The sequence below is a fragment of the Schistocerca nitens genome, chromosome 2 (assembly GCF_023898315.1).
Source record: "Schistocerca nitens isolate TAMUIC-IGC-003100 chromosome 2, iqSchNite1.1, whole genome shotgun sequence".
Taxonomy (NCBI): Eukaryota; Metazoa; Arthropoda; class Insecta; order Orthoptera; family Acrididae; genus Schistocerca; species Schistocerca nitens.
Genome location: NC_064615.1, coordinates 344,909,559 through 344,936,497, shown reverse-complemented (window position 1 = coordinate 344,936,497; position 26,939 = coordinate 344,909,559). Strand labels below are relative to the sequence as shown.

Below are 26,939 nucleotides of genomic sequence, written 5' to 3'. Positions count from 1 at the left end.
CTGCACATGCCAAACAAGTAAACAAAAATTTTCATTATTTTTTTAAAAGTACTTTCTGATACTTATTTTCAAGTAAAATTTTGGATGTAGATTTTACAGAAAGTTAACTATGATTAAGGGAAAAAAAGTTACTTGATGAAAGGCAGATCAGATCACTTATTTGTAAGACAGAAGTTTATCTACTAAACAGTTGCTGAAACAGGAACAACTGGAGAAAGTTTGACAACACAAATTAGAGAAATGTGGTAAATTTACGAAATTCAACTATTTTTATTTCTGTTTTCATTTTGTTTGTGTTTCAGCAATAATAGATTTTGTTGAAATTTTATGTGAACATTCACACGTCCCCAATGAACATTGGTAAAATTTAACATTCTTAGAAATGATACCGACCAAGATATGGTCACTTGTTTGACTCCACGCACGACTTCGCAAAGAGTGAACATGAGTTTATGGCAATCTTGAGCTGTTATACCTGAGGCAATATTTTGTTGAAAGAAATGAAATATGATTTTTTGTACAACTTTGCGTGTTTTCTTAAGAATAATAACTAAAAGAAATTTTACAAGCCACTTTCAGCCAGAAAATTTTAGGCAAAATCATATGAATAAATTTCTGGGTGTAGGTTCTTATACCTCAGAGAAAAAGTATGATGAACATGAAACTTGGCATGTGGTAAGCCAACAACACAAGGTTCTCAAATACAAAGTTTCAGTTACGTACTGCTTTATGGTACTGAACAAATTAAGTGCAAAGTTGAAGATTTCGTAAAAGGCTAAAAAAATATGCGGTATTTATGAACCAATTTAGCAAAAAACTATAACTTTCCAAATTGGGCTCATTGGAAAGGGTTTGGTTTTAACCACAAAAAAGTGCATTTGATTATACAATGTGGGGTAAAAATGCTACATAATTTGAACCAAAGCAAGACGTAAAAATTGTGGTGCGACAAAAATGTAAATTTCAGATTCTTAAACCTCTTAGAATAAATGCTTGCTGAACATGTAAATTAATAGACACTAGGTGGGTAGCACAAGGATTTGGAATACAAAATCTCATTCACCTACTGTTTTCCAACAATCTACAAATTTGTCAAAATAATGATGATTTTTGTGAAAATGGGCAAATAAGGTATATTTCACACTTCTTTTACAAATAGCATTTTCTGTTAAAAGCTTCAAAAATGTTTTAGCACCCCCCCCCCCCCTCGAACGGTGGGATTAATTGCCAAAGGGCCAACGACGTACAGTAGCCACAAAAATCACACTGCAAATAATGTTTTAACTTTGGCTTCTTATATCTCATTTACTAAAGGCGTGATAAACATGAAACTTTGGACACAAGGTTCTCTAATATGAAATGTCATTCATGTATTGCTTTATAAATTTCTACACAATGAGTTCACACTTGTTTTTCATAAAAATTATAAAAATAGATCACATTCACTCTATTTTTGAAAATCTGTTTTCCACAACTGATTTCAAACTAATCACAGTGGGAATGAGCATGTTTTCAAGAATTTATAACATCACATTCAATTTTCCAATATGTGCAAACAAAGACCTGAAACGATGGACAAATCTGAGGGAACGTACCAGGGCAACAGTGTACATACATTGCAGTAAACTGTTCTCTGTATTTTGTTGCACAAGGTTTTTACTTTTGACAAGTAATACCTCACTATACTGCTTTGGTCCATGGTAACATTGACACTATCAGTTGAAGAACATGAACCAGCAACTCCATACGGGTAACGCCCGATAGCTGGGCAATACCAGCTATGGATGGATTTCTTATAATTCTACATAGATACTCCACATGCCTTCACACAGTGTATGACACAAAGTATCCTGTGCCACTACTAGTGTTTTCCTTTCCTGTTCCACTCGCGAACAGAATGAGGGAAAATAACTATATCTATGTCTATGTACAAGCCATTATCTCTCGTCTTATACCTTCATGGTTGTTACATGTTCCTTGAAAAGAACCCCGACTTCCCTCCAAGGATTTCCATTCAAGTTCTCACAACATCTCTGTAATACTTGCATATTGTTTGAATCCATCGGCAACACAGAGCAACTCATCTCTGGATTGCTTCAAATAATTTAACAGTACTCAGGAACAGGTCACACTAGTGTCCCATATGCTGTCTCCTTAACAGATAAACCACACTTTTCTAAAATTCTCCCAATAAACCGATGTCAGCCATTTGCCTTCCCCAATACAATCATTACGTGCCTGTTCCACTTCCACTTCCACTTCCACTTCCCAAGCCTGCAATCTGGTTTCTTAATTTAGGTTCCAAAGCCTTGTGATTATACCCGTCTGCTTACAAAGCCATCTGCTAAGTACATTTTCTCTGATTCTCAGATCTGAAGGTATACCTCACATAGGCAGCAAGTAAAAGGAAATATCAATTTTTATTTCAAACTCTTCAGCATTGTTGTTTACATTTTTTGAAATTTCTGAGCCACTTTCTGGAGTTGGTTTTCTTTAAACTGATACTGTCAGCCAGATTATGATACTGAAGGAGCTAGAGCATACAAATGAGGTGCTCTTTTGGTACCCAACAAGTATCCTATCTTCCGGGCCAATAAAATGAGAATGTGTAAATTTCATCAGTGCATCATTTTGTTGCGTTTATATGTCAATAATGTTGCCAATCCAGCATTTGTTATCCAATACCCAGGCAATGTAATGGCCAGGTAACAACTCCGTCAATTCCAGACTAAGCATGTCTGCACTGAATACTCTGGCAACAAAATTTGTGTCCTTAGAAACTTTGCTGATATAAACTGAGGTTGAATCAACTGGCTGAAATTCATGAAGCTTTTTTGTACCTCATCATCTGTCTTCTTGAAACTTTTTGCTCTCTTCAATTTAAAGTCTGTCAATTTTCAAATAAATGCATGTACAGATATTGTATCATGTTGCAAGTGATCTGAAATAATGTAACAACTAACAGTTCACAACATGCCCTCATTGACAACAAACTATGCAGCTTGAAATTTCCCCAACAAAATCCCTGAGCATCATTTTGGACAACAAACAACTAACTTTCAGCAAAGTCCAACAGAGCAATCAATTCATTTTCTCTTAAGTCACACTTCAACAACTTCAAATATTGATTGGTGTTTTTGCTATTAATGGTGACTAGTCAACTTCCAAAATTTGACGGTAAGTTTTTCAATGACGTTTTCAACAATTAATACACTTGTTACCAATGTCTCATGGTCAGTGTGGACACACTGTTTGATTTCTATTGATCCTTCCCGATCCCAGTCATTAAACACTTTTTTCCAAGTGTGCTTATCCACCAGGATAATTCTCCCATCTTTGTAACACACAATCCTTCGAATTCACACTATATATGGTCTTTCTGTCGGTTGTTTTTAGTCATCTTTGATATTTGCATCTTGGTGCATGAGCTTCACAGTCTGGCGTATAGTGCAGATGCAAACAGAATGTGTACCGGAACCACCAATGGTGCAGAGCACATGGGTCTGAGGTCACAAAATTTTGAAAAGCTAACTTCAGCTCCATATTTATTATGGTACACTGCAAATAGTTCCTTCAGATTAAGCAACAGCAATCACTTTTGTATCTTTATTTGGAACCACTTAGCTGAAATGACACACTATCTTTTTTACCTGGACGTATCCTGCCGAATTCATCGTCTTCATAAAAGTCTTCAACTCTACTCATGACCAATTGTGCCAGTGTTTTGCCAACTTTAACATGCATACCACATGCTATTTCGCCAGAGCTTTGTCAATTTTTGCATGTATACCACAAGTGAAAGATGGCAAAATCAGTCACTGATAGAGTTGTAAACATTTAGGAAGACAAAGAATTCAGTAGGATGTGTTCAGGTAAAAAAGAAAATGTCTTAGTTTGGCTAAATGGTTCCAAATACAGATACAAAAGTGTTTGCTTTTGTTTAATCTGAAAGAGCTGTTTGTACCATACTGTACTAAACAGCATAAAAGCCATTCTCATTTTTTCATGTTGATTTGAAATGTGCTCTGCAATGCCAAAATTTGCTACTATTTCCTGTACTGACCAACTTTTTGGGACCAGTCTGTAGCACTAGTTCTCTTGGCTTGTTGGATGTATCAGTTTCCTTGCTTAGTTCTTCAATGAGACCAACATAATCTTTACGTAAGTGGCAACATCTTTTTCAAATTGGCTTTGTTGCCCCTCTCACGCAGAAAATCCGGCAGCAGACATGATTTTGTTTGTAATCAGATTCTTCATGTGTTCAATTTTCCTTTTTATATACTTAGGTTAATCTCTAGCAGTTAACCTCAGACTTTCCAGTGGAGAAGTGCTTATAGTACTCAAACCATTGACCAACACAATATAGTGATATATTACTTGTCAATACACAAATGAAAAAAATACATGCAACTAAACACAATCAATAGGTTGTTGAAATGTAGCCCATTGTTGTGGAATATTCCCTAAAATTCATCTGTCATTTTCAGGTATTGGTAGTGCACATTGGAAAATTGAATGTGATTTTCTGCATTCTTAAAAATATACTCTTTCCAATGGCGATTAGTTTCAAATCAGTTACAAAAAACAGATTTTCTACAAGTAGACTGGATGTGATCGTATTTTGTAATTTTTACAGAAATAAAGTTTGAACTGGTTTTATAGAACATGGAAAGCAGTGTGTGAATTATATTTTACAGTGGAAAACCTAATATTGTTAAGTTGTTTTGTATATGTTTATCACACATTTAATCAACAGGATAGAAGAAGCTGAAATTAAAACTTCATTCACAGCACAATCTTTCCAGCTGCTTTGCCTCAGTTTATGTAGCATTGTAAGTCCAGTTTGGAAATTAAATCCTTCTGGAGGGTTGTTTGAATGAGACGGTTTGAAGCCTGAACAGGAAATGATATTTATAAAAGAAGTGTCAAATATACTCTATTTTCACCTTTCAACAAAAATTGTCATCTTATCGACAATTTGTAGACTATTAGAAAGTAGCATGTGAATGAACTTTTGTACTCGACTTGCTTGTGCTTCTGACATATTGTGTATTAAGTTTACTTTTTTTGCCACGATTTTCACACTCGTAAATTACCTAACATTGTTGGCCCGCACTGGATAATCTAACACACATAAATCAGGTAAAAAATACCACCTTTTTTGTCTTTTTATGGAATCTTGAACTCTGCACTTAATTTATTCAGTACTGTACAGTGGTACATAAATGAAACTTAATATCTGAGAGCCTTATGTTGTTAGGTTACTACAGGCCAAGTTTCAAATCTGTCAGGCCTTTAATCCCTGAGACATAAGATGTCCAACTTTGAAAATTTTTTGGACGATTTTGCCTAAAATTTTGTAGCTAAATAAGGCTTGTAAAAAATCTTTTCATTTTTATTCTTCAGAGAACTCACAATGTTGTACAAAAACTGGCCAAATTTAATTTCTTTCAAAAAAAACAGTGTCCCAGTTTTAACACCTCAAAATCGCCAATAATTCACATTCGTTCTGTCCAAAGTTGCACATAGAGTCAAAAAAAGTGACTGTATCTTGGTCAGCAGTCTTGCTTTGATGAATGTTAAACTTCACCAATGTTCACTGGAGACATGAGTAAATATTCACATAAAATACCATCGAAATCCATGATGGTCAAGCAGGAAAATGTTCCGAAATTAGACGATATGACTTGGAATGATCCATGTACCTGTCTCAACAACTGATAAGTAGGCAGCCCTGTCTCTGATTATGTTTTTAAAAAGTTTGCTACATAAATAAAGTTTTTATAAACAAAATATACCACATACAGAGCTCATGAATTCCAAGAGGCCACGATATGAAACTTCTAACTCTGCCCGCTTTCCAAGAGCAAATTCATGTTTTGGAGGATCTGTATTTGGAACAATTCTATATTCCAGATACAGTTGTCGAATAAAATCCTGGTGGATAGAAACAAGAACACATACAGTTAATGACTAAAAAGAATTAATAATCAATAATAATCAAAAATGAATACACAAAAAGTAAAAAACAAGATTAACGTTCAGAATACAAGAGCTTAATTGGTACAAACTTTTATTGGAAGCAAGAAGGAAAAGGAAGGGGAGCTGGGAAAAAAAAAAAAAAAAAAAAAAAACACTGTTGAGGCTTTATTGGCAGTACATTAAGGGCAAAATCAGAGAAAGAAAGAGAGAGAGAGAGAGAGAGAGAGAGAGAGAGAGAGAGGGGGGGGGGGGGAGGGAGGGGGGATAAGAAGAAGAGAACGTGGGAGTTACAGTAAAGTGTATTAGCTAATAGCTGACACTGAAACAGCAGAGTGTTCAATAAGCAGCAAGTTACAAGCAAACTAAAACATAATACCTGTACAAACTAGAATAGCCCAGTCAAAGAAGACCCAAAAAAGATCGAAAGGGTAAAAAATCTGTGTAGTTATTGTGATAGAAGGTAGTGCCATGAAGAACTTATTAAAAAAACTGACTGGTGGGATACGAATATGGGTATGAGTAGTTCAATGGTCACATTTGATGTTTTTCTTTAATAACTAATGCCACTACTCCTAGCAAAAATGTTTCCTAGTACAAAATGAAACTTTTTTCTCTGGGACTAATAGCTTCTGCATTGCCGAGGATGGAAAAATCACAGATTATCAAAAATATTGCTTTAATGATATGGAATTATTTGTTATAGTTAAATGAAATGGGCTGAGAACAAATATTAAATGTGTGAACCACAGCTAAGTGCCGTAGAACCTTATTAAGGGATAAATTGTATTCTGTGGGTCACCTGGTTGTGGTTTCGCATTTCCCTCTATCATAGGTCTATAAACTGAAGAGTGAGCAGCAAGGAGGAGGAGGAGGAGATTAGTGTTTAACGTCCCATCGACAACGAGGTCATTAGAGACGGAGTGCAAGCTCGGTTGAGGGAAGGATGGGGAAGGAAATCGGCCGTGCCCTTTCAAAGGAACCATCCCGGCATTTGCCTGAAGCGATTTAGGGAAATCAGGCAAAACCTAAATCAGGATGGCCGGAGACGGGATTGAACCGTCGTCCTCCCGAATGCGAATCCAGTGTACTAACCACTGCGCCACCTTGCTCGGTGTTGTGAGCAGCAAGTCCTCACTCTCTCCAGTCCACTATGTCACAAAAAGCAACTTCAAGGGGTTTCATACGGTTACACGGACTCTTCCGCAGCTTGTCTTACGAATCACGGGTGACGCAGTGCATATACATGCCCGAATGTGTTTATTTTTCACATGGTGAGTTGACATTAGGGTTGCCACTTTCTTCACAAAAAAAGGAAGATTTTTCATGGACATATTTTTAATGGTTAGTGCATTCATATTTTTATTAAATGCCATTTTCAATCAAAAAATAGCTCACATTTACATCTTAAGCCCTATTCCTTCATATCACTACGGTATTTTGAAACTGATTTAGCTTTATGTAGGAATGTACTATCATTCTTTAGTTGGTTAAAAAAATCTTTGCAGGACATGTCAAAATTTATTACTATTTGAAGCTCAGATTTTATAAGTTCTGGTGAACACCTGTTCCCAACACCAGTCCACTTGTTCTTCTTCATCGAAAACACTCGTTCCACAAATGCATTTGAACCTGGTATGCTTAGTATAAAACACATGAGCCGAGAGATATTTGTCACTTTTTGTTGAGGCACTAGTGTGAAGAATTTTACCCACTTAGATGCAACCTCACTATCCTTAGTGATACAGTTAGTAAAGTTATCTTTCACTTCACAAAATTCTTCATATAGCTGATCCAGGTTGATCCCATCTTGTAGATTAAGTGTTTCCACTGCAAGTTCAAAATCACAATATTGTAATTCCCCATTCAAAGAAAGAGGTTCCATCCTTGCATACTTGTTACTAGCTGAGGAGTCATAATGGTTTTCAAGATATTTCAACAATGTGTGATAGAAAGAATCTAATTCACACGAAATCTTATTAAGAGATGTTGATGAAATCTCTCCCATTAATTTCTTGGTTTCACTCCCATAGAATTTATCCTTCTTTCTGTGGTGTCACCGCCAGACACCACACTTGCTAGGTGGTAGCTTAAATCGGCCGCGGTCCATTAGTACATGTCGGACCCGCGTGTCGCCACTGTCAGGATCGCAGACCGAGCGCCACCACAAGGCAGGTCTCGAGAGACTGACTAGCACTCGCCCCAGTTGTACGACGACTTTGCTAGCGACTACCACTGACGAAGCCTTTCTCTCATTTGCCGAGAGACAGTTAGAATAGCCTTCAGCTAAGTCCATGTCTACGACCTAGCAAGGCGCCATTAGCCTTAGATAGCTTGTATCTAAAGAGTCTCACTTGTATCGCCATAATCTCCAGATGTCTCATCAAGAACGATGTATACAAGGATATATTAAAAGTTAAGTATTCAAGGAGCTACGTACTTTTCTTTATAACATTCATTACGTATCCTGTTTCAGACCTCACTCCATCCTTCGTGAGTTAGCGCGTGCATCTTGGCCGCCTCTTTCAATTAGTGTGCGTAGTGTTGGCAAGTCTACACTTTCTTTGTGTAATCTTCTTATACATCATGCACAGACTGTTATGTGATTCAATTATGCTTAGCTCCCTTTTCTCTAGGTATTTGGATACTGTTTGCATTTGACCTCCTATATTTGACACAAAATGCAAGTAAATTTCAGGAATAATTCCTCTCACTGGGTCTTCAGCTAAAAATACTGATGCAAGTTGCTTTGGACAGGCATCAATGCTCCTGAAATAGCTCTTTATAGCTGGCCAGCACTCACTCAATCTGTTAATGGCAGGAGTTAAGGGCAGCCATCTTGTGGGCACATGCCTTAATATCTCAGACCACTCAAAATCCATAAATTTAAAAAAAAATGATTTCAGTTCCTCACGCCTTTTAGCTGATACTGAGAAATGATTATAGATCTTCAAAACAAGATTCTCTACATCCATTTCCAACTCTTCCATAGCATGCTTCATCGCATTATGAACCATGTGGTTTGAACAACTGTCTTTCTGCAGGTTGGAATTTATGGAAAGCAGTAATTGATAAACAGATTGTTTCCTGCCAAAATTCACATTAGCATTGTCAGCACTATATGCAGTTAAGTTATTAATATTTAGTGAATGGCTCTCCAGATTATCAACAATTAACTTTGCCACTGCATTTGAAGTTTCATCAGGCTGTTCAATAAATGTCAACAGTTTGTTCTGTACACCTACTAAAGGTTCAAAGTATCTTATACAAATTTGGAACATCTTTCTGTTGCCTCTATTCAAAGCGTCTGTTGCTACTGAGAAAAACTTACTATTTTAAGAAGATTTTAGAATATTAACATCATCACCGACACTTTTAGGTGCTAATATGTTTTTCTCCAACATTTCTGCCTTCGTCTTGCCACAGGAAAGTTTTACAGCAGTTTCTGAATCTGTGAATATACATGACATCAATTTAATGCTACAATCCAAACTTGAATAACTTAGGTTGTGTCTGACTGTGTGATACAGAAGTCCTAACTCACAAGCTATGACAACGTTGGCTTCAGATTTCTTAGAGTTCACAAAATATTTGGAAACTTTTGTGGTTTAACTACTTGCTTTCTCCTTTAACTGATGTCCTTTGTACTGAGCGTGTTGCTTGAGACCAAACTGTCCACCACGAGAAATGCTGAATTCCTTCCTGCACAACGTACAAAAAGCATGTTTATCAGACGTTAAACCATGCCTAACAAGTACACTTGACTGTACTGCTGTTGCTTGCCGCGTTTCTTCTTCACTGGTGAACTCATTACAATTCTTGAACAAAAGTAAATTAAGAAAACTAGACTTTTGACTGTATGGATTCAAGAAATTATCACTGCAACGAAGTTTATTAGTTTACAAACATCTGCAGTTGTAAACATCAGAATCGGAAATAAGTATATCGACAACATTATCGATTATGCGATCGAGTGATCGTGTGAAGTACCAATTTAAACGTAGACCAGCCTAAAATCTATATCTGAATGGTAATAATAACAAGTATAACCAAATTAATGTGAATATATATATACTGGGGAAGAATTGCGTTGGGTTTTGTGATAGTTTAGCGCCAAATATTAAAAAAACAGAAGAAAGTGCTGTACGGGGAAATAAAAAACATAAGATGAAATTAACAGTAAAAAATGTAAGAATACGGGAAAAACGTACAACCTGGCAACCCTAGTTGACATGGAATACAGAATGAGTTACTGATAATACTAACACACAAAATACAAATGGACAGACTCTATGTACATCGCTGCACACTCTTCTACATGCTAGAGGAGAAATTTGTTCTCAGTCATCTAGACATGTTATATGGCAGTTGTAGCATTCTTTGGGAAAGGCGAATGACCATGAGTGCCGCTCATTTTTCAGTTAACAAACAAGTTATACCTCCCCAGTATTTCCTGTTCAGTTCCCTCATGTGAATAGATAAAATTCATCGAGCTTGTTATTTTCATATAGTGGACTTATTTTCAGTTTATTATGTGAGTATTTATTTTTAAGTGAGCTTTTAAATAAAACATGTTCCTATAAAAAAATGGCTGACAGCTGTTTAATTAATAAGTGTGATGTGGTTAGTGATCTGTGCAATGATGTTGCAAGAAGTATTGAATCGGTAAATGTGGCACCTCGCTGCAGACTTTTATTGACAGTGTATTGAAAAGTGGTAGTGAATTAAGAGTGACCATAAAGTTGTTATGCTTCTCTCAACATTAACTATGTTACTGGCAGACTGCATAAATCCCTTCCATTCAAAAATTCTGGCTCTTTTAGAGCGGAATGCATAGAGTGGAGCCAATTGCCATGCATCCACAGTATATCTTGTAATGTGTGTGTACATATGTCTGACTGAATGGGATTGATTACGTTCAGGTGTAGAACAGTAATCTGCTGTATTGCATTGCTAAACTTTTGTTGAAATATATGATGTTCAATAACATCTATGTAGCCTACATGTGTTGCAGGGGGAGCCAATAGAAGCCTCTGAGCCTCTTCAGATGCTGTAAGAGCTGCAGCTGGGGTGATGTATTTGATGTCTCCCATGCTGTGGCAAGTATCCTAGCTGTTGTTAGGGAAGACAATGAAATCAACACTATCAATACACATTCACAGCAGGTTACACTTGGGGCACGCTCTTCAGTCTGGTAGACAGCTGACAGCTTTGGCTGTTGACTTTTTAAAATAATATCTCACTTAACATCTGCAAATAAGTACTCAATAAACTGAAAATAACTCCACTGTATAAGCATGATAAAGTCATGGGACAGCGATATGCACGTATACAGACGGTGGTAGTGTCACGTACACAAGATATACAAGGACTTTCCACGGACGGAGCTGTCATCTGCACTCAGGTGATTCATGTGACAAGATTTCTGATGTGATTATGGCTGTCCGAATGAAATTAACAGACTCTGAACACGGAATGGTAGTTGGCACTAGAAGCATGGGACTTTCCATTTCAGAAATCATTAGCGAATCCAAAGCATCAAGAGAGCCAAGAATACAAAATTTCAGACATTACCTCTCACCAAAGGCAATGCAGTGGCCAACGGCCCTCACTTAATGACTGAGAGCAGCAGGTTTCCATAGAGTTGTCAGTGCTACCAAACAAGCAACAAAATGTCAAATAACTGCGGAAATTGATGTGGGACACAAGACGAATGTATCCATTAGGACAGTGCTATTTAATTTGATTTTAATGGACTATGGCAGCAGATGGCCGACTCAGGTGCCTTTGCATAGCACTGCCTGCAATGCCTCTCCTGGGCTCATGACCTTATTGGTTGGACTCTGCACAACTGGAAAGCCATGGTCCAGTAAGACGAATCCCAGTTTCAGTTGGTAAGAGGCGACGGTAGGTTTCAAGTGTGGTGCAGACCCAACAAAGCCATGGACCCAAGTTGTTAACAAGGCACTATGCAAGCTAGTTGTGGCTCCATACTAGTGCGGGCTGTGTTTACATGGAATGGACTGGTTATGTTTGATTACTTGGAGACCATGTGCAGCCATTCATGGACTTCATGTTCCTGAACAACAATGGAAGTTTTATTGACGGCAATGCACCATGCCGCCAGGTCGCAACTGTTTACAATCGGTTAGAACAACATTCTGGACAATTCATATGAATGATTTGGTCACCCTGATCACCCAACGTGAGTCCCATCCAACATTTATGGAAAATAACTGAGAGGTCAGTTCATGCATAAAACTCTACACCTGCAACACTTCTGCAATTATGAACGACTATAGAGGGCCGATTATTTCTGCAGGGGACTTCCAACAAGTTGCTACTCTACGCCGTTCAAAAGGAGGTTCAACACGATATTAGGAGGTATCCCATGACTTTCATCAGCTCAGTGTATTTTTGTCTACTTGTGTAAGAGAACTGGATAGGAAACATTGGGGAAGTTTAGCCTATTTAAAAACTGAAAAATCAAGCAGTAAATGTGTTTCTTGTGTTGTTTCTGGAGCACTTAATCTGTTACTGATAATTATTTTTTATTTATAAACAACCTTACTGATTTTCTTTGTTATTTTAATGTAAGCCATTCTTTTGTTTTTCTGTCTCCGTGTTTTATGGTGTTAAGTGTAATATGTACGAGTTTATCACCATATACTCTGAATTATCAACTGTTTTCAAACCTCACTGGTCTTTTTTTGCGTATAGGCATTCATCAGAGTTAAATGGTTGTTTTGTTCTGCGATTAATTTGAGTAAATTGCACTGTCTGTGGCAGTTTGTTTCCGAAAGGAGGTTGTATATGTGGAAAAGATCTAAAGACACCAATAAGTTTCAGACACATTATATACTGGTAAGACAGAGATTTCGAAATCAGATTTTAACCTACAAACCACTGTCATGGGCAAATGTTGACACTGGCAATAATTTATTGGTTATGAACAGCAGATTAAAATTGAAAAAAAAAAAAAAAAAAAAATTTGCAGAAGGGTAGGAAATTAAGAGGTGGGATCTGGATAAATTGAAAGAATCAGAGGCTGCTGAGTTTCAAAGGGAGCATTAGGCAACAACTGACTGAATCAGGTGAAAAGAATGCACCAGAAGATGAAGAGGCAGCTTTAAGAGGTGAAACAGTGAAAGAACCAGAGGATAAATAGGCAAAAATATGAGGTTGAGCAGTAATCCTTAAAAAAAAAAAAAAAAAAAAAAAAAAAAAAAAAACGAAGGATATAGTGAATTTAATCGAAAAACCATGAACCATGGACCTAGTCGTCGGTGGGGAGGCTTGCATGCCTCAACGATACAGATAGCCATACCGTAGGTGCAACCACAAAGGAGGGGTATCTGTTGAGAGGCGAGACAAACGTGTGGTTCCTGAAGAGGGTCAGCAGCCTTTTCAGTAGTTGCAGGGGCAACAGTGATTAAATGATGATGGCGTCCTCTTGGGTAAAATATTCCGGAGGTAACATAGTCCCCCATTCGGATCTCCGGGCGGGGACTACTCAAGAGGACGTTGTTACCAGGAGAAAGAAGCGTGGAATGTCAGATCCCTTAATCGGGCAGGTAGGTTAGAAAATTTAAAAAGGGAAATGGATAGGTTAAAGTTAGATAGAGTGGGAATTAGTGAAGTTCGGTGGCAGGAGGAAAAAGACTTTTGGTCAGGTGAATACAGGGTTATAAACACAAAATCAAATAGGTGTAATGCAGGAGTAGGTTTAATAATGAATAAAAAAAATAGGAGTACGGGTAAGCTACTACAAACAGCATAGTGAACGCATTATTGTGGCCAAGATAGACACGAAGTCCACGCCTACTACAGTAGTACAAGTTTATATGCCAACTAGCTCTGCAGATGACGAAGAAATTGATGGAATATATGATGAGATAAAAGAAATTATTCAGGTAGTGAAGGGAGACGAAAATTTAATAGTCATGGGTGACTGGAATTCAAGAGTAGGAAAAGGGAGAGAATGAAACATAGTAGGTGTATGGATTGGGGCAACGAAATGAAAGAGGAAGCCGCCTGGTAGATTTTTGCGCAGAGCATAACTTAATCATAGCTAACACTTGGTTTAAGAATCATGAAAGAAAGTTGTATACATGGAAGAACCCTGGAGATACTAAAAGGTATCAGATAGATTATATAATGATAAGACAGAGATTTAGGAACCAGGTTTAAAATTGTAAGACATTTCCAGGGGCAGATGTGGACTCTGACCACAATCTATTGGTTATGAACTGTAGATTAAAACTGAAGAAACTGCAAAAAGCTGGGAATTTAAGGAGATGGGACCTGGATAAACTGAAAGAACCAGAGGTTGTACAGAGTTTCAGGGAGAGCATAAGGGAACAATTGACAGTAATGGGGGAACGAAATACAGTAGAAGAAGAATGGGTAGCTTTGAGGGATGAAATAGTGAAGGCAGCAAAGGATCAAATAGGTAACAAGACGAGGGCTGTAGAAACCCTTGGGTAACAGAAGAAATATTTAATTTAATTGATGAAAGGAGAAAATATAAAAATGCAGTAAATGAAGCAGGCAAAAAGGAATACATACGTCTCAAAAATGAGATCGACACGAAGTGCAAAATGGCTAAGCAGGGATGGCTAGAGGACAAATGTAAGGATGTAGAGGCTTATCTAATGAGGGGTAAGATAGATACTGCCTACAGGAAAATTAGAGACCTTTGGAGAAAGGAGAACCACTCGCATGTATATCAAGAACTTAGATGGAAACCCAGTTCTAAGCAAAGAAGGGAAAGCAGAAAGGTGGAAGGAGTATATAGAGGGTCTATACAAGGGTGATGTACTTGACAATATTATGGAAATGGAAGAGGATGTAGATGAAGATGAAATGGGAGATGTGATATTGCGTGAAGAGTTTGACAGAGCACTGAAAGACCTGAGTCGAAACAAGGCCCCCGGAGTAGACAACATTCCATTGGAACTACTGATAGCCTTGGGAGAGCCAGTCCTCTACCTTCTGGTGAGCAAGATGTATGAGACTGGCGAAATACCCTCAGACTTCAAGAAGAATATAACAACCCCAATCCCAAAGAAAGCAGGTGTTGACAGATGTGAAAATTACCGAACTATCAGTTTAATAAGTCACAGCTGCAAAATAGTAACGCGAATTCTTTACAGACAAATGGAAAAACTGATAGAAGCCGACCTCGGGGAAGATCAGTTTGGATTCCGTAGAAATGTTGGAGCACGTGAGGCAATACTGACCCTACAACTTATCTTAGAAGAAAGATTAAGGAAAGGCAAACCTACATTCCTAGCATTTGTAGACTTAGAGAAAGCTTTTGACAATGTTGATTGGAATACTCTCTTTCAAATTCTGAAGGTGGCAGGGGTAAAATACAGAGAGTGAAAGGCTATTTACAATTTGTACAGAAACCAGATGGCAGTTATAAGAGTTGAGGGACATGAAAGGGAAGCAGTGGTTGGGAAGGGAGAGACAGGGTTGTAGCTTATCCCCGATGTTATTCAATCTGTATATTGAGCAAGCAATAAAGGAAACAAAAGAAAAGTTCGGAGTAGGTATTAAAATCCATGGAGAAGAAATAGAAACTTTGAGGTTCGCCGATGACATTGTAATTCTGTCAGAGACAGCAAAGGACTTGGAAGATCAGTTGAACGGAATGGACAGTGTCTTGAAAGGATGATATAAGATGAACATCAACAAAAGCAAAACAAGGATAATGGAATGTAGTCGAATTAAGTCGTGTGATGCTGAGGGAATTAAATTAGGAAATGAGACACTTAAAAGTAGTAAAGGAGTTTTGCTATTTAGGGAGCAAAATAACTGATGATGGTCGAAGTAGAGAGGATATAAAATGTAGACTGGCAATGGCAAGGAAAGCATTTCTGAAGATGAAAAATTTGTTAACATCGAGTATAGATTTAAATGTCAGGAAGTCGTTTCTGAAAGTATTTGTATGGAGTGTAGCCATGTATGGAAGTGAAACGTGGACGATAAACAGCTTAGACAAGAAGAGAATAGAAGCTTTCGAAATGTGGTGCTACAGAAGAATGCTGAAGATTAGATGGGTAGATCACATAACTAATGAGGAGGTATTGAACAGAACTGGGGAGAAGAGGAGCTTGTGGCATAACTTGACAAGAAGAAGGGATCGGTTGGTAGGACATGTTCTGAGACATCGAGGGATCACCAATTTAGTATTGGAGGGCAGCATGGAAGGTAAAAATCGTAGAGGGAGACCAAGAGATGAATACACTAAGCAGATTCAGAAGGATATAGGCTGCAGTCGGTACTGGGAGATGAAGAAGCTTGCACAGGATAGAGTAGCATGGAGAGCTGCATCAAACCAGTCTCAGGACTGAAGACCACAACAACAACAACAACAACAACAACAACAACAATCGAAAAAAGGAAAAAAATATAAATATGCAGCAAACGAAGCAGACAAAATGGAATACAGACAACTAAGAAATGAAATCACACACTGGACAGTCTACATTTACATCTACATCTATACTCTGCAAACCACCAAGAGGTGCATGGCAGAGGGTGAAAGTCCAGGTTGGAATATCAATTATTAAAAGGTAAATTGCTACCTGCCATAAAGGTGACATGTTGAGATGCAGACAGGCACAACAAAAAGACTGTTTATACACTGAGCTTTTGACCAAAGCCTTCTTCAGAAAAGAAAGGAAAAAAAAAACACACATATTCACACAGGCAGGCACAATTAGAAAATAAAATTGACATAAAGAGTAAAATGCAAGACACGCATGACTAAGGGAAACATAGTTGCTGCCAATACAAAAAGGAATGCGGTCTTTGGAGAAAAAAGACACAGCTGTAGTATGTCAAGAACTCTGGCAGCAAGCCAGTACTACACAAAGAAGGTAAAGCTGAAAGGTAAATGGAATATTTAGAAGGAATATACAAGCAAAATGAACTTTAGGTCAATATTACAGAAAGGAGAGAGGAAGTAGATGTAGTTAACATGGGAGATAAGAGACACTGTGAAGCATTGCAGAGCATTAAGAGACCTAAGCTGAAACATAGCCTCAGGAGTAGATGACATTCCCTCGTAATTATTGAGATCCTTGGGGATCCAGTCATGAGAAAACTGGTATGCAAGATATGCGAGACAGGTGAAATACACTCAGTCTTCAACAAGAATGTAACAATTCCAATTCCAAAATAGGCAGGTGGTGATAGGTGTACATTTTACCAAAGTATCAGATTTTTTTTTACATCGTAGTTGCAAAATACTGTCATGAATTGTTTACAGATGGAAAACTTGATGAGGCTGATTTTGGAGATGATCAGTTTTAGTTCCAGAAAAAATGTAGGAACACAGATGAAGCAACGCCGACCCTACGACTTAACTTCAACAACACATGAGAAACACGATAGAAAAAGGAAACCTATACTTTATAGCACTTGTATATTTTGAGAAAGCTTTTGATAATGTTGTCCAGAATACACTCTTTTAAATGATTAACTTAAAAGGGAGCAAAAGATTATCTACATCTTGTACAGAAACCACGCTGTAGTTATAAGAGTTCGAAGATGATGAAAGGAAGCATTAATTGATAAGAGAGTGGGACAGGGTTGTTGCCTATCCTCGATCTTATTAAATCTGTAAAGGAAATCAATGAGAACTGGAAAGGGGATTGGAATTAAGGGAGAAGATTTTACAACTTTAAGAATTGCTGAAGCATTGCAATTGTGTATGAGATAGGGAGGGACTTGGAAAAGAAGGTTAAATGGAATGGATAGTGCGATTCTTCAATGGATAGTGTCTTGAGAAAGGTTACGAGATGAACATCAACAAAAATGAAACAAGGGAGACCGAATGTATGCAAATTAAATCACACCAGGCTTAAAGCTGCTGAGGGAATTAAATTAGGAAATAAGTCACCACATGTAGTGGATGAAGTTTGCTATTTGGGCAACAAAATAACTGATAACGCCTGAAATAGAGATGATATAAAATGAAGAATGATAATATCAAGAAAAGAATTTCTGAAAAAGAGTAAGCTATTAACATTAAATATAAATTTAAGCATTAAGAAGTGTCTTCTGAAGGTATTTGTCTAATATGTACCCTAGTACAGAAGTGAAATGTGGACAATAAACATTTCAGACAATAAGAGAACAGAAGCTTTGTAAATGTTGTGCCACAAAAAGGAATGTTGAAGATTAAATGGTTACATCAAATAACTAATGAAGAGGTACTAAATCAAACTGGGGAGGAAAGAAAATTATGATACAACTGGAAGAAAAGAAAGAATGGATTTATAGGACACATCCTGAGGAATCAATCAATCACCAGTCTAGTAATGGAGGGGAGTGGAGGAGGGAGGGAGGGAGGAGGGAATTTTAGAGACAGACCAAGGGATGAATATTGTAAGCAGTTTCAAATGGATGTAGGCTGCAAAAGTTATGCAAAGATAATGAGGCTTACACACAATAGACTAGCATGGACTGAACACCACCACCACCACCACCACCACCACCACAACAACAACAACAACAACGAGTTTGTTGTCTTTTTTGCCTGTTTGCAATCTTGTTACTTCTGGAAATTCTTAGTTTCTCTTTAACATTTAGTATGCTACTTAAAAGATTCTTGGTTGGTAGATGCCAATCATGCACATAACATTGCCCATACACAAAATCCAATGTATTGCCTCACCTTTTTTTTTTATCCTTCACTTGCGCAGAGCCAGCCGGGGTGGCCGAGCTGTTCTAGGTGCTACAGTCTGGAACCGCATGACCACTATGGTTGCAGGTTCGAATCCTCCCATGGGCATGGATGTGTGTGATGTCCTTAAGTTAGTTAGGTTTAAGTCGTTCTAAGTTCTAGGGGACTAATGACCTCAGAAGTTAAGTCCCATAGTGCTCAGAACCATTTGAACTTGTGCAGAAATGTTTTAATGTGGTATATGACAAAATACAAGCCTGAATTAGCTTGTATATCTGAATGGGAAAGGTGGTCATTTCGCAAACAACATTAATTATTTTTGAGAAGTTAATTCTTTTAGAATATTTATTACTTTTTTCTGTTATCAATGAGGTCTCCTGGTTGTTTCAACGTTTTAAGATAAGAAACTTTTTTCTCTGTAAGCTTTTTTTAAAAAAGCAAATTGCTATGCACAGCCAACTGTTCAATGGTGCAAAAGGCAAACTGCATTGGTACTACAGTTCAGTGGAGTGCTCTGTGCCTCCAATCGTGAACAGAACAACATGACATGTGATAGTTCAGTCTGTCAACTTGTCTTGAAGCATCACATCGAGCTCAGACTGTGTGAGTATTCTCACTTCATAAGGCTTGCCAGCATAAAGTTACCATCTAAGTTAGTGTACATCATAGTGATATCATTTGAACTTTCAGACACTACAGTGAGACCAGATGATGACTGCTACCTACAAATTATGGCTTGTACGTATCACAAGTGAAAGGAAAACAGGAGGACTACATCAAACGCAACTGTGCACCATCAATTTGTGCCTCAAGGTGTCTAGTACAAACCCCATAGCACCCTGGTGCATGAAGTAGAAGAGCAAGGGAAAACCCGGGATGGAACATGGTCAGTGGTGTCATATTTTTTTCCCTGTAGAACAATGTGGAAGCAGACACGTATCAATGCACATCTCCAACATGGGTTCACATGGGTTTGTCAGAGAGGTATGTTGGTCACACTTTGGGTTGCTATTACCTATAGATTTGGATGCCTCTCATTGCTGTTGAGCATAATTTGAGGGGTGTTACAGTCAATACTTCGACAACAGATTTGTTTATGAAGATAATACTGTATGAGCACATAGTGTCCACCTGACACGAGCAGCAATTTCTGCACATGTCAGATGTAGTCACAATTGGTCTTTAAGGCCCAGAGAGAGTGGCCATGTGTGTGTGTTTCATACAGGACTGTGTGCAAGTTTTTGACTTCAAAAGGAGGACTTTGTTCGAAAGCTGACATATTCCTAGCGCTCTTTATCAATGTGCTTGTCTGCAACTCAGCTCCTCCCCTATGCTGTGATTGGCAATCTGCCCTTTCAATATTGTTATTCCATCCTAGACTATCTGTTATTTGAAGATAACTCAATAAGGCAGCAAAAACTCTTCAACTAAAAAATTATTTAACTACTAAATAGAAAATGCTAGGACTTATATATATACTGAGTCACTTATTTCTGCTGTTGTTTGTATGGACAACATTTTAAGGTATAATAACTGATCATAAGATATTAAAATGGCTAATGGGACTTAAAAAGAACCAACAAGTTGTTTAACTAGATGGGCATTAAGATTAAGCAAATTTGATTTTCAAGTTGGGCATCGACTGAGTAAACTACTTGGAAATGTGGACAGGCTAAGAGGGGAAGTATGTGCTGTGGAATGCACCAATGTACACACAGAAGAATGGCAGAAATAACAAGTTACTAACTCAGAGAGTCAGCACTTTGCGAAGCAACCACAATTCAGTAATGAAGACGGTATGCTGTATATTCATACAAGATGTGGTTTGTGGCTAGAGGTACAAGCAAAATTACGAAACAAGCTGTTGTGGTAGGTTTGTGACTCAGTTTTAGCAAAACGCAGTAGCTGCCGAGCCACAGAACACCAAGTTGCAGAAAACTACAGGTGAAACACACATAAGCAACATATAGAACAACACACAGAAAAACTGTGTCCCATGTGTACAAAGAGCAGAACTCAGTCCTCCAAAAATTGTGTAACAGACATTACCAGAGGCAGATAACCTATTTGAGATAATCGACATGGACATATCTGGACCATTCGATCAAACACCAGCAGGGAACAATAATGTACTGACAATAATTCATCATTCTTCACTTTTCGTGTCCATGATCACCATACCAAACCAGCAGACAAAAACCGTGGCACAATCAATGGTTAATCATTGGATACTGAAGTTTGGAACACCTGAGACAGTGACAACAGACTAAGGCACAAATTTTATGTCAGTCTTAGTAAAACGGTTGTGTAGACCATTATGCATTAAAAACCCATGAAAAATTGAGTTACTCTGGCAATGGTCACCATAATGATGGGGCTACCCTGCTCCCTTATGCAGTAGCGCAAGGCATACATTTCAAATGTCGATGAGAATATACGCTTATACCCATATGAGGTTGTTTTTCCAGATTATTAAAAATTATTTGGCACCAAGTTAAAAAGACAAATGTTAAGGCCTTGGAACAGCAGTTAGGAACACTTAATAAAAAAGCAATATTACCAAAATATCACGCCAGACAATGGGCAATGCAAACCAATCCGTAAGTGCTGAGGAGGAAGACAAAAAAGTATGGTCACCTTACCAAGTACATTACCAAATACTAGACTTGAAATCGCCTATTAAGGCTAAATTAGAGCTCCCAACACGCACCACAATAGTGCACATAGGGAGTATTGATCCGCTTAAAGAAACCCTGGGGGTGCTGCCTTCATTATCAGCAGCACCTTCCAAAGGGGGAAGCGGAGTAGCAGAAGAGAAAGAAAACAAAGGCAGAGTAAAACAACTGAAACAGAACACGACTATGGTTACCCCAACTCATCCCGATGTACTTAGATCACAAGCAGATATGGTAAGCTAACAGAGGATTTCCTATTCCTTTAGCGCTCAGTCCAGATCCACCCAAAGTAAGGGGTAGCAGTTCCAGCTATAGGCATCAAATACAGAACAAAAGGAAAAATAGGAAAATACTATATGCAGTCAGCTTTTGCAAAGTTGCAACTACACCAAACTATGAAGTTAGACTTACAGTACTAATGGAAGGGGGGGCAGGCTTGACGCGGGCGGTAAAATCCTGAAAACTGTTTTCAGTACAGCCAGTTCAGAAGACTTGGAAAAGATCTATAGGGCTTTATAGCACGAACAAGTGGATGTAGAAGACAACCAGTGAATCTTAGAACTACACACCATCCAACTCGCCATCTTGAAAAGGGCATGGTAAATAACACTAAATTGCTTCACTCCTTGGACACCAGACTCATGACCCGCATTCAAGCACTTGTAGATACCACCAATCAAGACTTGAGCATACTTAGGGACCATTTGTGTAACATGGACACCCAGCTAATGACTATGAATCTCCTTTGCACCCTCGCTGACTGCATTACCGATACACATACAGAAATCACCAAAATGTAGGAAGCATTTTAACGTGTAGTTTCCAGTCATGCAACTGCAATACTCCTACTTCTGAATCAGTTCCTAGAAGGGTTATGCACAGTTCAGGTAAAACTGAAAAAACTGCTGGAATTATTAGCGACAGTGGAGGAAGAATTTTTATCGCCGTACAATCACATGGCCATAGTCACTAGTACACAAGAGCAAACTTGAAGATTTAAACACAAATACAATTAACATACAGGTACTACAGATTTGAGTGTTACAGGCTCCATACCTACCCAGTAGCATGGAGAGACCTGCAAAGCTCTTGTGCATCTGAAAATACATGAAATACGTTGTAACGGCGACCGGAACAGTTGCAGGATTGAAGTGACAGAAAATGCGGCGGGAACCACAGAGCGGCCCACGAACAACAACACAATGGAGAGGACGGACACGACCAAAGAAGGACGTTACGACAACAAGGACGAGACAACAGGGTCAAGAAAACCTAACTAGACAACCACGTCCACTCATAAACAAAACCCGAAAGTAAATATGCTGTCTAAGGTGAGGCAATATGTCCAGAGACATATGCAATGTTAGACTGGCTGGCTGAGCGAAAGGCAGGTGCTTAAGTACTCTATCGGGGACGCCGCTATTGGCCGTTGCAACCACGTGTTCCACTGTGGCGCCCTCACGCTAAATGTGGGCCAGGAGGCGTGCACCACCACAGCTTACAGCGCGATGGTGCAGAGACCTCTAGGGGTCTTCGACATCCATGACGTCTGGCGTGGATTCAAATTCCGCGGCGTGCGGTACCAGAAATACTACTAGTGGCACATGACAAAGTCCCATGCCCCACTCTGCGTGCGGGAATTACTGCGCTATTCAACCAAGCCAGTCAACATCTGTACCATGCGCCGAATACCCACCACCCTTGGGTCACGAGAGTTCACCGTGTTCCACTCCAAGGATGGAATTACCTAAAGAGGTGATCAAAAATAAAACAATTTTTACAAAGGATAAGGTCGCACTGGTAGTTCTCCATGACAAACCCAGTGGTCATCATTTGTACTTGTTCTGAAGAACGACATTACATTGACAGACAGTGCATAGAATTACAGGGACAAAGATTATTGATCAATGACACCAAATGTGTCATTTTCGACCAACTTACTGACTACCTGCAATCATCACTAGAACCACTACCCTGAATATGACTCGTACATTTACCTACCTGACCTACCTTTCGCGATCCCACCCACTGGAAACTTGACCTTCCAAATAATACTTTAGAGCCAACCCTTCTTGCCTCCTTATATCCAATGTTAGCTGCACTAAATGGCCACATGTCAATGGAACACCCACTCGGCAATGTAAAAAAGTATTGTACAGATTATCATCAATAACCCATAACCATAGGACCACAACGTCAGCCATCTGCATTTTCCTAGTCATAACAAGTACTGCTTACTATCAGCTCACGTGCACAACTGCCCAAGTTCCAGCACTACCAACCTTCAAACTAATAAACTCATATCAGTAATATCGGTACCAAAAAAGAACTGACTGACATACAACAGCACAATTTACAAATAAAAGCTCTCTGTACGTGGCTAGTACTAGTGAAACAACAATAAAAATGTCAATATGGATAAGGAACAGTGATACTAAGAGTGAATTTCATCAACAACACTACTCATATAACTCATGTAGGAGGACACAAAGTGGATATAAGTGTAAACATTCTAGTGCTTATGTTGTAGTCAACTTCTAAACAGGAATTACGATGGCCAAATTCAACCAAGGAGGGAAGAATGTGATGAATCAAATGGAAGAATGCAGAACTTCTTTCTCTTCTGCATAATCAGTCTCCAGACAGCAATATTTATACCTCTAGGGACCAGCCAGTCATTGTGGGGCAACTGGGCTATGTTATGACACCCACCCCATGTTGGACAATGCCATGAAGAGGACAAAGTACCTAAGATGATGATGCCAACACCATCACTGAGCCTTGAACCACTGACTGCTACTTGACTGATCAAGCTCTTGGCAGCCCTGCCCTCTGCCACCACTGCAGGTCCACATGCTGAGATCCAGCCATTTCCCATCCTCCGGAGCTCGAAATAAGGTCCTCCCAACTCTGCACTTCTGGAGCAATAAAGGGCATTTATAGCTACAGACTGCCTTCTTCTGCTGCACTCGCCTCCATCTCTGGTAGAGAATCACTCGCTCATTTCAAGTCATCCCGACACCCACTATCACAAAAACTTGAAAAAATCAGTTTCGTGATGTGCAGGATTACATGCAAAACATCGTGCACTGGGTATCCAGGAACTCCTGTACTAAGTACACAGCTAGCAAACAGGCACTATAATGGTAATAGGCAAAAGAGAGAAGGGTGTGGCCTGAGCAAAGAAGAAAATAAAGAATGGAAGGCAAGAATGAGCATGAAATCAACCTGCCCAGGTAGTCAAGCGCATTAAAGCACATGCTTATGGGATAGAGGGTATGCTGGCTCCAGATCAAATTTGCCTTGTGGATTGATGGGCTTGTGTGGCATGGTGGTTTTTAGGCCGTTTTCAACATCCCCAAATCTTTCATGTATGAAGCTGCTTCCTTTTTTAATTAAGCCTAGTCTTATAAGAAATTCCCACAGCACATCTGGAAAAATGTTAAAAAGGTAGAAATAAGCAGTGAGAAAATCTGCACAAACAATGTCACATCTGACAATATAATATAGCCTATATCAGATGTAGACAGGAGGGGGACATGGATTCCTACCCAGGAAGGAGAAGCTGGTAGAAGCTTTAAAATGCTTTTGCATGTGATGATCTCATAGTAATAATAGACTATATCACATATGGTTCTCCGTGAAACTGGGGAAGTACCACACAAGCACTGATCTGGACTTGGCTGGATACAGGAATGAATGGGATAGCCCGCCCCCCCCCCCCCCCCCCCTCAAATGGAGACAATCAGACAGCAGTTAAAGGAAAATCCAGTTACACAGGAGTAGTGGGACAGTATAGTAGCAAGAGAATTATGAAGTTTGGAGAAGGAATCAAGGCACAAGGCACAAGCTACACAAATTAAATTATGAAAGATACTCACCTGAGACACAAATTTATTAACATCCCCAAATCTTTCATGTATGAAGTTGCTTCCTTTTTTAATTAAGCCTAGTCTTATAAGAAATTCCCACAGCACATCTGGAAAAATGTTAAAAAGGTAGAAATAAGCAGTGAGAAAATCTGATATTAACTACTATTATGTAACACCTCAATACAACACTCTAATCAACACAACACTTTATGTTACAGTTTTAATCCAACTGTTCATTGATAACAAATGAATATATATTTTAAGCCTACAATGGCAAGGAGAACATTTCTCAGTATAGTAAAAACATAGTATATATTATACAATGGCAAAATTCAAGTGTGAATTTCCTTTTTTCTTTAAAAAACCAACGTTCTCAGATTTAATATACTGATTGAACTACTAAGGTAACAGCAATGCCTCGATTTCTAATGTATACTACCCGCAGCTTTAGACTTGTATTCACTCCATTTCTGATCTCTATTCGGGACACTGGATGATTTCCGATTGATTATATAATGGTAAGACATACATTTCTAAAGCAGATATTAATCTGTAAGACATTCCCAAGGATAAATGTGGACTATGACAATAATTTATTGATTACGAATTGCAGATTAAAATTGAAGAAATTGCAAGAAATAAGAAATTAAGGAGATGGGACTTGGATAAACTGAAGGGACCAGAGGTGGTTGGACGTTTCAGGAGTAACACTAGACAACACTGGACTTAAACAGGGGAAAGGAACACAGTAGAAAATGAATGGGTAGCTCTGAGAGATGAAACAAGGACGGCAGCAGAGGATCACATAATTAAAAAGTCAAGGCCTAGTAGAAATCCTTGAGTAGCTCAAGAGATATTGAATTTAATTGACAAAAGGAGAGAACAAAAAATGCAGCACACAAAGGACACAATGTCTACAAATTACGATTGACAGAAAGTGCAAAATGGCTAAGCAGGAATGGTTAGAGAACAAATGCAAGGCTGTAGAAGCATGCATGACTAGGGGAAAAATAGATGCTGCCTACAGGAAAATTAATTTGTTTTTTGGAGAAAAGAGAAGCAACTACACGAAGATGGCAAGCCAACTCAATGTAAAGAAGGGAAATCTGAAAGGTGGAAAGAATATACAGAGGCTGTACATAAGGGAAACGAATTTGAGGGAAGTATTATAGAAAGAGAAGTTGAAGTAGGTGAAGATGTGATGGGTGGTATATAGTGCAAGAGGAATTCGACAGAGCACTTAACGACTAAAATGGAAACACAGCCCTGGAACACACAACATTCCCCCAGGACTATAGATATCCTTGGGATAGCCAGCCATGACAAAATTATTCCACCTGGTGTGCAAGTTATACGAGGTAGATTAAATATTCTCAGACTTCCAGAAGACAATAATAATTCCAATTCTAAAGAAGGCAGTACATGACAGTTGTAAATACGAGGTGCATTCAAGTTCTAAGGCCTCCGATTTTTTTTCTCCGGATTGGAAAGAGATAGAAACATGCGCATTGTTTTAAAATGAGGCCGCGTTCATTGTCAATACGTCCCAGAGATGGCAGCACCGTACGGCAGATGGAATTTTACCGCCAGCGGCGAGAATGAGAACTGTTTTAAATACTTAAAATGGCGACGTTTTCCTTACTTGAACAGCGTGCAATCATTCGTTTTCTGAATTTGCGTGGTGTGAAACCAATTGAAATTCATCGACAGTTG

The 26,939-nt window shown here is 38.6% G+C and overlaps 1 protein-coding gene across 2 annotated transcripts in view; it reads right to left on the bottom strand.

Annotated features, from left to right (window-relative positions):
- LOC126236157 (non-structural maintenance of chromosomes element 3 homolog) overlaps window positions 1-26,939 on the bottom strand; it is a 72,805-nt gene that overhangs the window by 19,367 nt on the left and 26,499 nt on the right. The window contains exons 3-4 of one of the 2 annotated variants that reach the window (XM_049945243.1): window positions 25,236-25,333; window positions 5,806-5,937 (exon numbers count right to left, since the gene is read on the bottom strand). In XM_049945243.1, coding sequence (XP_049801200.1) covers window positions 5,806-5,937; window positions 25,236-25,333 — 230 coding nt within the window. The remainder of the gene's footprint in view (window positions 1-5,805; window positions 5,938-25,235; window positions 25,334-26,939) is intronic. The other variant, XM_049945244.1, reaches the window with a different exon arrangement.